The sequence below is a fragment of the Microchirus variegatus genome, assembly GCF_963457635.1.
Source record: "Microchirus variegatus genome assembly, chromosome: 8".
NCBI lineage: Eukaryota > Metazoa > Chordata > Actinopteri > Pleuronectiformes > Soleidae > Microchirus > Microchirus variegatus.
This window is the reverse complement of record NC_139809.1, coordinates 1,221,468-1,240,686: the sequence shown is the minus strand read 5'-3', so window position 1 is coordinate 1,240,686 and position 19,219 is coordinate 1,221,468. Positions and strand designations below refer to the sequence as shown.

The window sequence follows — 19,219 nt, the reverse complement described above, 5'->3', positions numbered from 1 at the left end:
TGCACCTCGCACTACCCAAGTCTCTGCTAAATCACTAGGGCTCAGCTCGCACAGGTGTCCATCTCAATTTTCGAGTCAATTAGACCCCGGTGGAAAACATGCAGTGTGACGCGGGTGCGTGTGTGTGTGAGCGTGCACGTGAATTTTTTTCTGTAGATGTGTGGCAGTGTGTGATAGAGGGGGAAAAAAATCAGAAAGAGGAAGCATGAGGAACAGTTCATGAGTGTGTGTGTAATTCTGTGCGGTTTGCCAGAGAGGCAGCCAAACCAGATGACAGCAATAAAAAAAGTGCTGCCTTACAGCTCAGCCTTGAGTCATGGCTGCGATTCAGACCGACTTGGCCTCTTCTTTCCGAGGCCCAGGGTCAGTGCAGAGCTCTAGCTATTAGTCCTTTGTTACGTGTGACTGGAGTATTGACGTGAGCCACTGTGAGCCCGATCAAACCGTAACCTAGAGAGACACAGACGATGGTGTACTTTGGTAAAGCACGGCCCACTCTGCCCTCACCGCTTACTTTTGAGTTGAGTTTTTAGTTGTGTGGCACTGCCAGCTCAGCAGAGAACCAAACCTCGTCAAGGGCAAAGGCAAGGTGAGTGTTACTGCCAAGCAGGGTGGATTTACTCACTGCAAAGAGAATGTAATAAAGTTCACCACACCCAGGGCAGCTCTCCTAGCTTATTGTTATTTAGACAAAGTGGGATCAAACGTCAACCAAAAATGTTTAGACGGTAAAGGAACAATTTTCTGATGCAGTTTGAAGGAGAAACAGTCTGAGCTCTGTCTGTCCAAGAGATTTTCTTAAACCAACACAATACAAAACTATGTCTTTTGTTTCACTGGGCTGCAGTGTTGTGACATGAAAAGTCTAGCAATCTATCTCCTTTTGACTTGACAGGCACGTCATTATTGTTGCTGTGATTAGTTCTGTAATGTCGCAGAGACTGACAGTGGAAGTTTTGGATGTGGATGCAGGTTGGGTGAGGTCTCTCTCTGGATCCATCCTCCACTATTTGTCTTCAGGGTTTTACAGTTTGACAGTGACAGGGACGTCCAGATCCGTGAGCGGTTATTATTCTCACCTTCAGCCCTTTTCTTTATCCCCTGCAGTTATCTGCACCAGATCAGTTCGACCCATGTTTGTTCAAGTGGACTAATCAAGTTATATAAAGAGAACTATTCTGTTTTGGTTTCTGCTTTTTATGAGATTGATGTGCACATGCATATAATACAAGCACAGAGTTTCAAATTTCCACAATTTTAACTCCAGGGTGGCCATTTTATATTTAAAAGTCTAGCACAGTACAGCCGTATCAACAGCGCTGTTTATAGCCTAGTTTTATGATACCTCTGTTCTGGTCTACCTCCCTAATTAATTGAAGTACTTCCCATTATGCTGGATTATCCTTTCCAATTGGGCATTTGTCATGCCAGCATTGTGAAAACAACCGTGGCTGATGGTCGTCATTTATTCAGAGCAGTGGCAGACGTTATTTGTTTCTGCTTTTACATGGTCTATGGAAAGTGCAATTACAGCAATTACAGACGAGAAGTCACACTACCTTCAGGCTACAAACCAACTTTGTCAGACACACATGGGATGTAAACTCCTCCTGGACACGATCTAAAAACCAGGATAAATCCTTTTTTTTTCATAGTTTGATGAATTATCCTGCCATCATTACTGATTAGCCAATTTAGAAAATAACAAATGAGGATTTGGACTGAGTGAGCATGTTTGAACACAGCCGCCATCCGACTCTCAGATGGTAGCAAGATGAGCCTGCTGTTCAGTGGCGTCTTTAGAGCGTAGCGTGGGGAGCAGAATGTAAAAGGCAAAGGTCTTAGCAAATTGTTTCCTCAGCTGTGCGGCAGAGATGCCTCTTTAGGACAGGCTAAGAATTTAGAAGGTCTTTTAGAGTTTTGTTGTTTTACGTTTTTTCCTGCTTGTGAGAGTTTTTTGGGTTGTTGAGTTTTTTTTTTTTTTGCAATGTTTTCCCAGCAACAGAATGCAAAAACATTAACAAGCACAACACAAAACCCTCAAAAACAAAGTGTCACTGTGGTGTTTCATGTGTTCATAATTAAACATATTCACATTTAAAGGTGTAAAATACATAATAATATTAAAAGAATATTTTACAAGTTGTTATGAAATTTAATTGCTGCTTGGGTTGGTTCATTTACAGTGCTTTTCCAGTGAAGGACATGTTATGGCTCCATACAAAAAAGGTGGTCAGAGTTGGATGAGGGCTCTCCAAAGCACCATAGACCACACATGTAGTTAGTTTTGAGCAAAAAACAGTCACTTAGTTTTGGGCTGGATGTGGTCAGACAATAATAAATCACTTTTGATTAAACTCGACTCACTGTTGACTTGGTCAGTTTTACCAATGTTACGAATGCGTTAACAGTTGCTGTTGGTGCCACCAGCAGATCTTAAAGTGGACATATTATGCAAAATCAACTTTTTAATCATTTAAATCTTTATATTTGGGACTCTGGAAGTCCGATCTGTCGGAAAAAAAGAATGCTTGAAAAGGGATGACTCACTCATGATTTTGTGGTCCTCCTCAGTCCAAGTACAGGAGATGAACCGCGGCGTTGACTTCCGCGCTCATTGGGACGTCACAATGCACTAAATTCCTGGAATTGTCTCGTGGAGCTCCGGTTTGTCCGTAAAAAAAACGTGAGAGTGCTGACGAGGGCAACGGTATCCGAAAACAGGAAGTCCGCAAAAGTTCTATTCTTGGCTCCACAGTGCAGCACAGAGTTCTACACAAACTTCCAGCCTCAGAGGATTTATCTGTCCAGTTGATACATGTTATATATGACAACAATGCGCCTGCTAGAGCCTGCAAATGATCACTTTTCCAAATGCTAACTGCTGTTAGCTCCCAGTAGCCTCTGTGGCTGATGTCATTTCCTGTCCGTTAAGTTTAGTTTTAAGGTGGACCTAAAGAGATACTACTAAACAGAGTGTTCTGAACAGGGCTGCTGTGGCAGGGTGATTGAACTGCTGTGGTGCTTCATCCTTATGGTATTTTGACCAAAGTTTATTGTTAAGCTTTTTAATATCCACTCAACTGTACATTTATTATAGTGTAGAAACCACACTGTCTGCTACATGATGAAAAACTGCAAATGTAATCTCTTGTTTTCTCTGGGAGTCAATACCTTCCGGTCTACTACATATATTGTCCACCATAACATAAAAAAGGAAAATACATTCATCAATAAGCTGCTCCCAGAAGAACAAACTAAAGCACAAAAACATACTGTTGTTTAAAAATGAAATATTCATACATATTCATGCAGTGAGAAGTTTCTTTCCCGTATCCATCTCCTGACAGCAGTTTTGCAATTATTTATGGATTCCATGTTTCATGTGGAACAGGAAGACTATTTCAGGCCAAAGCTACACACGGGTACACAACTGTTTATAACAACAGACGGCAAAGACAAAGTAGTATACGTTTATTTGATCTGGAAAAGATAAATGTGGTAAACACTTTCCCAGTGAATGATTGTTGCTTTTGTAACCTCCTCATCATCTGAGACAGTATCAGTGAGAAATGAGGTGGCTGAATGTGTGGAATGCAATGACGTCACTGGATGTACTGTAGCTCCGGTCACATTGTTAGATAAACACAAGTAGCCGCTTGGCCTCGAAATGTGGGCGAGGCCAGTGGTTGTGATGATGGAGAGGCTTCAGGAGAAAAGAGTTACTTCATGGTGGCTCTGTTTGTGCTGTTTCAAAAAGAAATCTACTTGTTTTGTTTTTTTAATGAACTTTTTTTTTTTTTAAGTTTTTGCACCTTGTGGTCAACCTTAAAGGGGACATATAACATATAATTTTTAATCATTTAAATCCTTATATTTGGGACTCTGGAGGCCCTATCAGTCAGCAAAGTGTGAAAAAAGATGACTCACCCATGTTTTTGTGGTCCTCCTCAGTCTAAGTACAGGAGATAAAACAAGCGATGTTGACTTCTGCACTCATTGGGACGTCACAATGCGCTGAATTCCTGGAATTGTTGTCTCGTGGAGCTCCGCTTTGTCCGTAAAACACGCGAGAGTGCTGGCGAAAAAGTTCTATTCGTGTTATGACGGCAATGTGTCTGCTAGAGCCTGCAAATGATCACTTTTCCAAATGCTAACTGCTGTTAGCTCCCAGTAGCCTCTGGGGCTGATTTCTCATATCTGAGTCATTTCCTGTTCCTTAATTTTTGTTTTACTTTTTTTTTTTTTTTTAATGTGGACCTAAAGAGATGCTACTGAACAGAGCGTTCTGAACATAGCTGTTTTGGCAGAGTGATTGAACTGCTGTGGTGCTTCATCCTTATGGTATTTTGACCAAATATGTCATAGACATGTTCATTATGACACCAGGGAACTAGGTTAACTTGGAGAAATAGGGTATAATATGATTCGTTTAGTAAGCACTCAAAATGTTTCCCTTTGTTTTACCTTAAATGAAGTATGTTTTTACAAAACAACCGGAAATTTCTTGGGAAAAATAAATGCAATATCAACAATATGCCTAAATTAACCATTTACAAAGGCCCATGGGCCGTACGTTTGACACCTCTGGTTTAGGGTGTGTTGTTTCAGCTGAGACATGAAATATAATCCAGGAAGTTCAGTCCATTCATTTGAAGGATTCTGAGATACCTAAATTAAGCTCAAATGCTCAAATGATCATTCCTTGGTTATTATGTCATTATTTTGGTGCTTTAAGATTTGAGATATTGTTTATTGATTGATATTATAGAGGACAAGTCTCTGTCACCCATGACAGTACTCAGTGTATTTCTCCAGCAGATGCACAGCTATCAGTGTGATGGCTGAATCCTAATGCCTGGCTCTGTCTCTTTCCTCATAGCGAGAAGCCCACCGCAGCATGTTAGTGAAGGCCTCTCTACCTTCATGGTCCCTGCAGACCCGCAGAAAATAGATAGAAAGCATTCTACAAGCTAATGGTGGAAAAACCTGCCCATGGGGTTTCTGACCGGAGCGTCTTAGGAGAACAGTCTGTGTAATGCAAATCCTTCCACCTGCAAAAGAGGAAGCAGAGATTTATACCCCCGCACAGGTACACATGCTCTTTATTAGAAGCTGGCATTCACACGTTCATACGTGCACATGCACTTTGAGCACATCAGGCAGTTCATAGGTATTGTCCTGATGGCACATTTCTACATCAGTGATTTATAAAGGCATATGCCTGAGCGGGCAGTCACTGCCTGTTTACTGGACTCCTGTGGGAATGGGGACAGGATTGTAAATGTTCCGCGTGCAGCTGAGTAGTGTGTATTCTGTGCATGTGTGTGTGTGTGTTTTGCGCGTACGTGCTTGTGTGGTCCTCGCTCTGACGAGCACAGACAGAACACCGAGCGCTTACCTTGCTGAGTCAGGTGTGTGGATAAAAGGTGAAATGATGTACTGAGGCAACCTGTATGCACAAATTCCCTCGCTTGCGTTGGCTTCTACTGAACTCTATATTCTTATATTCACATTTCTTTCTCACTAAATTGTCTTAAAACTAATATTAAGTGACACACTTAAAGGTGCCATATGTAACAATGTGGCCAAAAACGGTTAGTACATTCAAAATCAAAATACCGAGGTCTTTTAGGTTTCGTTTTCAGACGTAACTGGCAACCCGTGGTTGCTCGGCAGCTGAGACTCTACTGACTGCAATGATTGGTAGACGGCGGTAGGTGGCGCCACATGCCAAAACATGATTTCAAAACATAAACAATATTTTTTTTTAATGCAAATATTTTGTCTGTACTGTTGTTGTTGGTGAGTTAAGTTTATTATATGAACATTATTCCTGAGTCTCTGTGACATATTAGGAGGATTTTATCATTTTTTACATAATGCACCTTTAAGCTACATCAGTGTAATATCAGAAAACTGGATTTCAACACTATGTTGAAATGTTTCAAAAGCTCAGTGTGATTTGCTCAGTTCTTGCGTCAAGGTCGTGTCCAAATAGTTTGTTATTCAACTGTTGATTAACTTTGAAAATCTCTCCTGACGTAGATCACCTCCTCCAAAAGAAATATTGCATCCTGTCATGTCAGACTTATGGCTTCATAAAAAAAAACATTTTATGGTGGAACTGTAACACCCAGCTTGTTTTCTGAAACCTGCACTGAGCACAAAACAAGCACAAATCCATCCAATGTTTAATAGCTTAAATAAAACCGACTAGCAACAGAACAGGGGAAAATGTAGCTTAACCCTTTTTATCAGCCTACACTTTAAATCCTCTGGCCTTTCAAAATGAAATTCATAAACACTGAAGTCTTAAAGAAGACACATAAATCAATATTACCATTTCCATCTTGTAGTGAAAGCTCAGTTGGAAAATACCCAAGTGGCTGAAGTAGACTCAAGGGCTGAATCACTAAGTTGATGGATGATGGGGAAATGCACTCTTTATCTTATTGCTGTCCATCTTTTTTCTTCTTCTTCCTTTTTTATGAAGATGAAACCAGGCAAACAACACATGAAAAGCATTTAAGTGACTTTGCTGAATCCTTGATGTGTATCTTATCCAGCGAGCAGGTGCAGTCGTCTTGTCTCGACCACCGAGTGAGAGGAGTTTATTTTCTCTGTATTCCGGGAGACAAAAAAAAACAACAACCGTGGATTTATCAAATGAACTGCAATGTCACAACTGGTTTATTCGGACATGACTCTTTGAAATAAGTGTGCTTGTGTCACTTTTGTTGACACACTGTACACCGTTTGAATCAACTGTGAATTAAACCACACAAAGCCTATTGGCACCTTGCAGACTGAACAGGGCTGAGGGTTGTAAAACAAACAAACAAGTGAGTGCTGTGTTCCCTTTCTCAGCTCTCCAGGCCCCAGCAGCAATCCTGACTGGACCATTATACACTAATGGCTTTGGCATGCTGTTTTGAGGTGGGCTGCCAGGTCTAGCCAGCCAGATCCCCTCTCTTTTACCCAGCTGAAAGTGCGGAGCTGGGAACCTAGCTGCTTGAGAGGGAGCCAGCTAGGACGCATACGCAAAGGAAAACAGTGTGTACATAAATAATATTTCAGAAAAATAGATGTGTCATGAAACTACATGGCTGAAGTTTTATGGGGAGATTTTCTTGTGCATTGCCATCATGTGCATTGTTGTTTGTTTATTTTTGTCCTGGCTTTTACTCTACCTCTGCTAGAGATCCCTACACTGGGAATCTTCTACGATCCGACTAAGTCTCTCTTAGAAATGTAAAGATGATGAATCCCATTAGTCACACTTCAGAAATTAGAAGAGTCGGCGTAAGAAAGTGTGAAGAGTGTGTGTGTGTGTGTGTGTGTGCTTGCATGTGTGTAAACAAAGGGCTTCACTCGTGTGTGCGAGACATATCATAGGATCATATTTGTGCATATGCATGTTTTTACTGCACAGACCGTGCACGTGTGGTTTTGTTCATTAAGTCTGTGTGCGCGTTACAGACCGGCACATGAAACGGAGAACGTGAGAGGCTGTAGATGCCGAACAGCTTTTAGGTGTGTGTGCATGTGCTAATCTCCGTGTACACACAAATGTGTTCCTCATTCCCTTCACACAGCCTCCTCCACTTTGGCAGCCCACTTCAATAGTTCCCTCCAGCGATGACGCAAATGACCCACGATGACTGACCCCCATGGTAAAACCTGTAAAACATTAGCCAGCGTGAATAGGAATGACTCTCCATACTCTCCCCACAGCAGGCAGCCAGGGACGAATTTATAGGTGTCCTGTCCAGACGGCTGTCATGCTCAGGGTGGAAGGAAGTGGTGGAGGAAAAGGTGGTGTGGTGCTTTTGGAGCCAGATACTGTGGGTCAGAAATGAGTGTCTTTCTGGAGCTAAGCCTTACAACCCTATATATATTTTATTTTCCCTCCTTACATTACTATTACCTTGTGTCCAGTGAAATTCAGTTCAGTTAATGAAGAAATTCTCCAAGGAGGACGATGGGGATTTAATGAAAAGAAAGTAAATAGAATATAAATACCATATTATTTGTGTACATTTACTCTCCCTCTTTTATATCTGTTTGTATGGTCTTGACACTTTTTGCAATTATTTTAGTGATGTTAAATTACATAGCAGCTATAGGCTGTTTGTGCAGTCACAGCTAAATTTAGAAATCTCTTAGGCTAACATATAAGGTAACCAGATATAATCTTCTTGAGGTTGTGGCCTGTTTCTGTCTACACTTCAGTGAGAAACAGATAGAGCACCAGGTAGACCAGGGGCTTTAATTATCAAAGCTCCCTGCACTCAAGACTGAGATAGCAATTAATTGAAATGTCAAAAATGTATGCTAATTATATTTTATTACTGGTTTAATATTCATTTCATTCCAACCAATCCAGCAAAAACGTTGTCATCATTCATCCTGCAAATATTAATTGTCATAATTCTCAGCAAAAGTGTAAAAATAAAAGACAGTCCCAAGAGATTATGACACTAATCATGAGAATACCTCCATCTGCAGGTGCAAAACAAGATTACACCTAATGTTCAAAGACAGTAAGAGAGATTTACTGTAGAGTTAAGTGTGACGCCAACATTTTGCAAATAAGAGTCAAATGCGACGATAGTCATGAATATTTGACTTGCTGATGTTCTGACTTAGCTGCTGTCATATTTGAAGCCTACTAAGACCTAATAGAATCTGACCTACTTTCTGTCATGAGCTGAGGTGAAAGTGGGTTCAGGGATGTCAAGCACAGTGGATGTCAGAATTTTTAGAGAAGTAACAACAGAGGAGTAAGTCAGAAGATGCCCAGAGACCCTTTGGCGTTGGGTGAGATTCTGTCTCTGTTTGCTTCTGTGTATGAATTCATGACTTTGCAGACCTTCAGAGCATAGAGAGTTTAATTGGACAGAGGTGGTGCATAAAACCCTAAGGTCAAGCTGTTTGGAAATCCTGCAGGCTGATCTCCTGGTTCTTCAGAACCACTTTAATGAACTCAACCATGACAGATTAGCGCTCTCTCTCTTTTCTGCTTCTCCTGGAGATCTCTAGTTGGCATTTCCTGTAACTATGCCCTCAGTTGACACTGAATTTTGGGTCCCAGTGATTCCACTGGACTAATGTGAATACAGCTACTGAAAATCCAAGTAGACACACATCAACTCCTCTCATATCAAACAAGTAAATGAGGGACACAAATATGATGTGGGAAGCAGCAGAAAACTTAGTCTGATCATGAATGAATGATAAAGAAACACTGCTAGCAATTATCTTGCACAGAGCTATATTAGGACAAGGCTGTTTCCCTTTCCCTTCCCAAACAGATTTAGAAAAGTGCTCTGAAATAAAGGTCCCCACTGGTTTTCCTGAACTATGGAGATTGAGACCTGATCCAGGATATGCATGGGATTAAATCCACAGTCAATCTGGCCTGGATCAGATTCCACTCGTCTGTACCAGGAAGCCCTGAGATGACTCAGCTGTGTCAGACAGCACTGAGGTCAAACTCATCCAGAGAGTGCAGTTGGTAGCTTATTAGCAATGGTAGCAGTAGGGAATAGAATGTTTAATTATAAAAGGGATAATAGTTGATGCTATTGTGACCTAAGGTTATGGAGGGCGCTTATGTTTCATAGTATAGGGCTGAATGATTTGGGTAAAATATCTACTTGGAAATTTTCTGACATATATTGTGGTTGGGATTTGAGTTGTGATGTCATTTAAATTCAAAGCAATATTTACTTTACCACAAGATGCAGAATTACCACATGAGATACCATCAACATATTCTTTACTATTCTCTAATGCTTTGTTTCCATCATGGAGCTAATGATAAAGTCATGTCCGATGGTCACATATCGTTATGTCGTACCGGTGCAAGGACACCTAACGACATTGAATGTGACACAACAGACAACAATGGAGGAGATCCAGCAGCTCATCCAGCAGCTCTCTTTTTTCTGCTCAGTTTGTGCCTGTTGGTGTCAGAGTAGACTACAGGCGTTTGCATTGAATTCCAAGGGAGTGACATTTTTCTGTTGCCCAATCAGCTGATCATTCCCAGTCATCGGTGGGGCTACCCTGACTGTACCATACCATTTTACTTTGGAACCCCAAGGGAAAGGTTCTAAAGAATGAGAATATGCACCAGACTGTGCCGAACCAAACCGTTCCACTAGGTGGAAACACTCCTTTTTTATGACATAGAACAAAGAACAATCAAAAATGGAACCATTATTTTGCTGTCTTTTTAATGTTGTTGTTTCAAATTGCAGACTTGAAAACGATTAATGGTTCAGCTCTTCTTAATAGCACAATGACCACATGAACACATGCCGTGATCTCGGTATTCCACTTTCATCTTAATTGTAATTAATTAATGTGTTAAAGAGTCCTGAAAACATGGTGCATTCAAGTGAAAATTGTGAACTTTTGTCTACACTTTTCGCTGTTAAAATGGTTAGGTTGTGAGAACACATCCGCTAAGCAACAGTAATGCCAGCTAGTGTGTGGGTAAGGAAATGCAGGGAGTAAAATTACAAAAAGGGCATTTCTGTAACAACAACATGGCAGAGTGGCACAAATGAGTAGTATTTGTCATCAGTTGCTGTGACCATTAATAGACTAAAGGCTACAGTGCTTCCAAGGTTTGCATTTGTCAGGGTTCCAGCTTTCAGATGATCGATGGGTCAGGCTCAGATAGAACATAACCTCTATACTATATCTTCTTCTTTCGGCTTCTCCCTTTAGGCGTCACCTCAGTGGGTCAACTGCCTGAATCTTGTCCCGTCCCCTCGTGTCCTCTTCTGTGACATCAACTGTCCTTATGTCCTTTTTCACAACAGCCTTGAACCTTCTCTGTGATCTTATTTTTCTCCTGCCCGGCAGCTCCAAATTGAACATCCTTTGTCCAATATATTCACTATTACTCCTCCACATGTGACCAAACCATCAAACCTTGCCTCTCTCTTTATTTCTCAACCATTCAACCTGAGCTGTCCCATGAATATGCTCATTTCTATCCTGTCCATCCTGGCCACTCCCAATGGAAATCTCAGCATCTTCAGCTCTGTCACCTCCAGCTACGCCTCCTGTCTTTTAGACAGTAGTGTCACTGTCTCCAAGCCATACATCATAGAAGGCCTGACTACCATCGAGTAGATCTTCCCTTTCACCTATACTATATACTATACTGTAATAAACTATACTCTGAGTTAAATTCTTCAGGCTCAGTGCTGAGCTTTAGACTGATCTGTGTGCAGGTGGAACTTCACTATATTATGGATGCTGCTGTTGCAGCTTCCACCGCAGGGAAGTGGTTTCCGACTGGTTATTGGCTGGGACAACTTAAACAACATGCATATCCGGTAGTTTGTTTGTGCTATTACACCATGGTGTTTACCCAGCACCTCAGAGGCATGGCAGCCTGCAGTGGGCTGTGGCTCAGGGCCATGGTGGTGTACAGGGCATGGCTGCACTGGCATCCACACTCCTGCCCTCTTAACATCCAGAGTAAGAGGACGACTTGATGGCAGTCGTCATATTTTGTGTCGCTGCCTTTTTAGTAGTTTTGACATATTCTGTCTCATCTGCTTTTCCTTTATCGTGATGTTATGACTGTGTAACTATAATGCATAACTTTACAATATAACCAGATGTCTCACAATCAAACCACTGTCAAATTAGCTCTCACAAATTATTATTGCTGATTAAACCTCAGTTGCACGTGACTCTCTCTCTGTTTGTTAGTGTATGTACACTGTATAGTTTAATATGCAAATGTGAAATAACAGTAATAATATGTTTTAGGTCCATAAAGAGAGAGGCAACATCAAAATTGAGTGCGTAAAGTGAATAAAGTGCAAACTGGTTTGCATTATGCTCACAAAAACTTAAAAACATGTATTATACTGTTGTTCAGCAGTTTCATGGGAGAAATGCTTCTTCCCTGTGTCCAGCAACACTCCCTCAGTCAGGTCTGATAGTATTGCTTGACAGAGCACCTTTTTCGGATAAAGAACAAAGCATACAAACCTTTTTTCTCTTCTCAAGGCAGAATAATCAGCAACAACAACTAATGATTGCATTGAGCTAAAGACAGGGTGCTCAAACTATGAACATTCACATTCCTTATGCCCACAAAGTGACGATCTCTTGAAAGGACTATACTGTACAAACTGGGATATGTGTCCACTTTTTCTGTTTTCCTGAGGGGGACTAATGCAGTCCAGCTGAAAGTGAAATGTAGTTTCATCAGTTTGTGCGAGGGTTTAATATTAATGCCAGCACACACTCACTTATTTTTTCTTCACTTAATTTGTCCAAGTTTTGTCTTTGCGTCAGCACCAAAAAATTTAATTGTGTCGTGTTGACAGCGACATTTATTTCCAGGAATAATGTGTCAGATTACTCTTGATTCCAGACCTGACTGTGACCTCACTGTTTACAGGCCTCGTGTAGAAATGACTTCCAAAGAAAACTGTCAGCTGTGAGGTCTCAGGTTATCCAAAGCAACCAGGTCATGCATGTTCTCTCCATGTTTAAGTGTGTTTCCTCTGGGTTCTCCGGTTTCCTCCCCCAGTCCAAAAACATGCATAGGTTAATTATACACTTAATTTGCCCATCGGTGTGAATGTGAGTGTGAATGGTTGTTCTGTCTCTGTGTCTTGGCCCTGTTATGGACTGGCAACCAACCCCACACCTCAAAGTGGTTGACAATGGATGGAGGCCTGCGAGTCCCACATATGAAATTATTTTTATTGAAGCAGAAATCAAACGGGTGAACCTGGACAAATCATATCTAGGATGTAGCTCAGCAGTTGCCAATAGGTATACAGAAAGCTTTCCTAATACAAAATTAACATGCTGACAGAATATGCAGAAATACAGAATGATTAAATACCAGAAGAATCAATTTTGGTAAACGTAAATTAAAGTTTGACCTCCACTGTTTTTTTAAAGCATTTACTGCATGCTAACTACTCTGCAACTCATTCTTTTGTTACTCTGGATCCTGACAGTAGAGTAAATCACCAAAATCCACTCACAATGGAGCAGAAATTCCATGAAATGCCTCAGACCTCATTGAGTGTATCATATTATTTGGTGGGTATCGTGCTGTAATTGAAAGACATACTTTAAACAAAACAGTTTTTCCTCCTGAAGACCTCAGTCTGCCTTAAATCTTGAGTATTGCTGTAAGTGATGGAAACCCAGTACTAGACCGTGCTTACTCTGAGTTATGAGGCAGCATAATGAATCTAGCAGAGGGTGAAACAAAGGGCATAACTTCTCCAAAGTTGTTATTTTTCCCATTAGGTGCAATGAAGACACAAACAAATCCATTTGGAAACGTTAGTGCCTCCCCTGTGATACGGTGATATACTGGCCGGAGGGTGTCCATGAAAAACCAGGAGATCTAAGAAATCATTCATATGAGGTTTTCACCTTATATTGGCAGTGTGCTCTCATATGTTTTGAGTATATTCTTAGACTTCTTTGATTCTCTTGGAGTAAAGAAGCAAGATCATAAAGACTGAACAAGACTTGTTTATGTACTGAATCATTGTTGTGTGGAAAGGTCTAACTGACATGAGTAGAAAATGTACAGCTTCTTCTTTATTGCGTGTTTTCTTTACAGTGATATATACAGGGCATAGTTTGTTGCCTCTGTGAGATTGTGTTATTATCCCTTGTGTTTTTTTTCCGTCTCTGCAAGATTACGCAAAACATACTAAACAGATTTACAACAAACCTCTTTGAGGAATGCTGCATTGGCCAGAGAAGAGCCTGTGAAATGTTGGTGTGGAACTGGGTAAAGAGGCCAATCTGGGATTTTCTTTTTTTCATGCATTCTTTTGTCTCAGATAGAGTATTTTCTCACATTTGGTCAGTTTCTCAAGAAATAATATTTGAATCTTGATGTAAAATAAGATTTTTTTTTGTTACCATTGTTGCTTTTTGCCTCTTTAAACAAATGATGCTGGTGTTAGTGGGATTTCTGGTTTATTCTAACGCCAATGATTTTTCTGAGAGAAATCAGTGAAACCACACTTCAGAGAAACCCATTTGACCACAGTGGCACAGACGGCATCCCCTGTTTGATTTAGTAAGTGAGTAGTACATCATCCTCATGTAGTTGTTGGTTTTTCTCAATGTCTGAACCAGTCTCAGTGGAAATAAACTTCTCTGTGGCCTGTAAAGTTGCCCTGAGGAAGAATTCTCAGGGCAAGAATCTGCACTAAGCAAATGTAAATGTTCATCGTGTGAGTTTTTTTTTTGTATTGTACATCAAAGGGACCATGAAGCCATCTTTGTAGTCTGGGTCTGTCTCACTCAGAGCAGGGAGATGAAGGGTTGAGTTACATAAGTCTGTAAGACCTAAAGACTGTTTATGTGAACGTGCCTGGAGAACCTCACTGATTCAAGGACCTTGTAATAGAACAGGATTCTGCTGCGACCGTGGAGGAGCTCACTGCCACGTCTTATAACAGCAAACCCCGTCATCAGAGTCACAAAGGATAAGACAAAACCACTCACTGGCTAATACTATCATTTACAGTCATTTACATCTCATACACAAGCCCCTTACACAGATGATTACTGTTGACTTCATTTTCCATCTTGTTTGGTTTTTTGAACGCATGTGAATGCTTGATGGAGCATTAAAGTTACTTAGATATCAATGCAGGGAAGACTCTTCATAACTGTGGTGCTTAGGTTAGAAAATGGTGGAGATGAGAGAATGAAATGTTTGTTATGAGAGGGCAAAACCTTCATGTTACTTTTTTTTTTTTTACAACCTCCTAAATGTCAAACTATGGCCGTTGTACTTTATGAATGGGTGTGCACCACATTGTGTGTGCTTGTTCTGTCGGTGAACTTGTTTGCACACTGTCAAGGTTAGCATTTTAGTGGGACCGTACGCATTGTTACCAGAACCTTGACCAGAGGATGAGGTGGACAATAACTATCCCATAAAGGAGACACAGACGTCGCCTTGTAACTTGTCTTGCTTCATATGTTCTTGTGACATTTGCTGATCAAAATGTAAACTTAGGAGTCCTGTAATTCTGTAATTCCCAACTTTTACAGGAAGGGTTTTAAAAGGCCTTAGACAGGATTTTACTTATGAGGGAGTCCTGTTTGAATACACATCCCTTCCCCAATTTTGTATTTTTTTCCATTTTGTCATGTGAAAGATATTTGTCTGTGATTTTCTTACTGGTTTGAAATGTGATTTCCATTGTTTTGATTTAAATATTAACAATATTTCAAGTGGAAATGTGATCACAGCTGGAGTGTTGTTTGTTTATGTTGGCTTATCAAACCAGACTCACGTCGTGCCAATGAAGCCAATTAGCTGAGATGTTGAGCTTTCTGTTCGAAACAAGACCTGGTGGCTTGTTACATTTATTTGAATTGGCTTTCGTTGTCCATTACGTCATTGAACATTAATTTTCTTTTTTTTTACACTAATTTAGAGAAACGCAAATATAACAGACTTGGGGATTAGGGTTAATTGGCTGTATCTTATTATTAATCTCATTTGGCTGTAAATGTGAATGTGAGAGTGAATGGTTTGTCTTTGTATGTTTTGCCTTTTGCGATTGGAATGGATGAATGAACACAAGTATACTGGATAAACATTCTTCTTTATTCATGTCACTATAGAAATATCACTGAATGATTATGGTCGGTGATAAACTGAAGGTAAATGGAGCGATATCTCCACCATTGTTTGTTCAAACTAAAGCGGCACTGTGTGAAAACATGGCATAAAACAACACACAGACACGTGACTCTTAACCCAGACACAGTTTCAGAATGTTTTCACCTTTAAAGTAACATAACTTGATGACCTCCAGTGTTTAAGTAAATTACACCTGAATGATCAATATGGCTGTTATACTCAGCCCCCTGCCTCACTGTGTGCCGCAGCAATTTGTCACAGCAACATGTTCGGCTCCTCTGGGATTTTTCAGTTCTGGGGAAGAGAGTCCTGTCAGCGGAGAGCGTGGGGGGAGGGGTTGATGTTGACTTGGTTCTTGTGCAGTATGTTCACCAAAACATCTTCAAACAAGCTGATGCATTTGGTGACTCCCAAGAAAGTGGGAGGCTGGTAATTAGACGGCGTAAAAAAAATCTTCATCCTCCTGCAGCCCCTTTAGGCAGTGAATATGAGCTTAAGAGAACCAAACCTCACTGTGAAATCACACCAGAGGCCTAATAGAAATTTGAAGAAAGAAAAAAAATAGATAAAACAATTTTTTTGGGCATTTATGGGCATTAACATCCCCCTCACTTCCCCTGCTCTTTGCCTCACTTTGCCTGCTCCTCCTCTTTTCTTCTGCAGCACAACAACAGCTCCATGACGGTGTTGCCTGCATTGTAGGACACTAACAGAAAACAGCATGTGCAGGACTGCAATTTGAACATGTGTCTGTCTCTGTTTTCTCACAGATGCTCCCTCGCTCGGACTGGGACCACAAGAGAGGCTCCCGAGGATCACAGGTTAGCACTGTCCACAGAAGAGAGACCCACTGGAAGTAATAATAATGATAAACAGCTGACAGGAAAACACACACACACACACACAAAGAAACAAACACACACATAGGAACTAGCCCCCTACACACACCTTATAAATGACGCAAATAGCAGAAATCTTACCACTAATAGGGCTTGGTCTCCCGTTCATTTGAGCCCTGGTTAAACAGCATGTCCAGAGGTGTTACTTCCATCTAGCGTCCTTGTTGTCCTCCTGTTAGTCTTAAGGACGTTGGCCTGTGAGTTCGCTGCGGAAACTATTAAAGGCTAGAGAATTGAATGTAGAAGGTCTCTGCGCAGGAGGCACATGATGTACATCTTTGAGATGACCTTTTCCTTCTTTTTGGGGGGAGTGTTTGTAATTGAAAATTGATGCAAGGAAAAGCCACAGAGCCGCTGGGCAGGAGTCTGGAGCACAATGAGAACAAACATTGCCCTGAGCATTCACATGACCATCTACAGTATGAGTGTGTCCTGTGCTGCATGCTCTCTTATCAGGAGGATATCCTTTAGAAATGAGTGGCTTCTGCCTCAATTCTGACAAAATACACTATAGTGTTTGGTAATAATGGATGCAGCAACGGTGTGTTTGAGGAGTCTTTCATGATAAGTGATCCTGACTGAAGGAGGTTTGAAATCAAATTTTACACTGTATAATTTCCTTGAGATATGAGGCTCATGTAATGGTATATCTGCCCCCGAATCAGACTAAAACCATGAAAACTCTTCTCTACACTACTCTAAAAAGATTGACAGCATTCCCATTGCCAGTGGTTGGTCAGCCCTGTCTGTGGTTTTTACCACCCCTGCATGAATTGTGATGTCACAGACACACCGGAAACAATGATTGGGAGGAAGAAAAAACAACAACTCCATTATTATTATTTTTTTTCTTAAAGGTGAAGTAAGTAGTGTATAGTGCCATCTAGAGGAGAGGCTGAAATGTACAACAAAGAACTGCTCCTCTGCTCACCCCCTCCCTTCCCTGAGCGCTACGGTATCCTCAGCTGGTCAAATGTCGTCCTCGTCGTCTTTCTCGCGGCCGTAGCAGACGAGGCGGAGAGAGAGGAGGCGGGACTTCAGCTACAAGTAAAGAGATGCTTGATTTGTTCTCTCGCGTTTGTCCTTACAGGCTCCGGTAGAAACATGGCGTCTCTCTGCTAACAGTGGCTATGCAACCGCGGCCCGCGACCATGTTATTTTACATGACTTTTTGAAACACTATGAAAATGAAACAAAAACTATTATACAGCGACTAGACAATGCAGGAGCACATAATATGTATAAAAGAGTGCATTTTGGGTTATATAAACCCATAAATACTACACAGTGTCCCTTTAAAGGAAGCCGTGTTACAAACATTGTTGCTGGTAATGATGGTTGAAAGATGAATGTGTGTTGTAGCACTGCACTGGAAATGTTACAAAAGGAGCAGTTGAAAAAGGAATTAGCATAATTCACCTGGGCCTTATTTGAAGAATCCAATAATAATCCAGGAAGAATCCTGTGTGTATTGCAGGAGTGATTGAAAATGAAACACTCTGGTAAAAACACATCACACGGGATTAAACTGATTTTTTAACACGTGGAATGGGTTACTAATGTATTAGGAGTTTTCTATGAAGATTCCTCACATAGTCTTTCACTGGAATCCAACCTCTTCTGCAGTCCATCCCCCAACTTCTCTCTCTCTCTCTCTCTCTCCTCTTACTGTCAAATAAAGGCAAGAAATCCATTAAAATCTGGTCCAAGGCTCAAATCAATTTGTTTTGTGGGATTAGTAGGAAAGCAAATATTCTTTGATTGATACATTCTCCAAGCTGCCATTTATACTCAGTGGTCAATTCATTCTTTTTTTTACTTGGATCAGTGCAATGCAATCGTCAAAGGAACCCTGTAAACGTTCAGGCTGACACAATATGTAAGAAGTGGAGGCTTTTGTTGGCATCTCTCTCCATCTTGTGGATCATTTCTCTCTGCTCTGCTTCCCATTTGGTCCAGGTTGATGGTGAGACAGGCTGGTAGCACGTCCCTTTGTCGTGGCAGCTAGAATACACAAATCACAGGCTCTTTATCCAGTGACCAGAGCACTTGATTGATCTCCACTGTTTTGTGTTCGCCAGCATGTGCACATTTAGCTGGCCCAATTTCCAAAACCGCATCTTTTTCTTTTGCCTGTCGAAAGCTTGCGGTGGATGTTTTAGTTGAGGAATTGACAGTGAAGTTATGTATGGAGAGAGCTATTTAAATATTTGTCTTTGACTTGAAAGAACATTGGTTTTGGAACATCAGCCCAGGAGATTATTGAAGAAAGGAGTGTTTGTAAGCCCGGATCTTGTGACTGTTATTCTAAATTACAGAACGCCTGGAAGAGTGCTGCATCAGAGGCAAACCATGACTTTGCAGTCATGTTGAAGAGTTCTCAAAATCAATGTGGGCACATCAAACACTTGAGATCAGTAGTGACTGAAACATGGGTCTGGAAGATGATGACGGTCATGACTGTGTAGTAGGGTCGGTAAAATGGGCCCAGTGGCAATATTAAATATAAGCACGAAAACATTTAAATACCTGCAGTTTTGACTTTTCTATTCTGCTGAGAAAATAATTAGACCTGCCACAAATGATACAGAAACATTTTGCAATTTGTGCAGTTTTCAAGGCCCCATTTTTGTTG

At 41.0% G+C, this 19,219-nt stretch overlaps 1 protein-coding gene across 1 annotated transcript in view; it reads left to right on the top strand.

Annotated features, from left to right (window-relative positions):
• Positions 1 to 19,219, top strand: part of LOC310930828 (cGMP-inhibited 3',5'-cyclic phosphodiesterase 3A-like) — a gene marked incomplete at both ends in the record, with an annotated part of 72,728 nt that overhangs the window by 26,380 nt on the left and 27,129 nt on the right. The window contains one exon of the mRNA XM_083893879.1: positions 16,456 to 16,506. Within this exon, the coding sequence (XP_083750005.1) occupies positions 16,456 to 16,506 (51 nt within the window). The remainder of the gene's footprint in view (positions 1 to 16,455; positions 16,507 to 19,219) is intronic.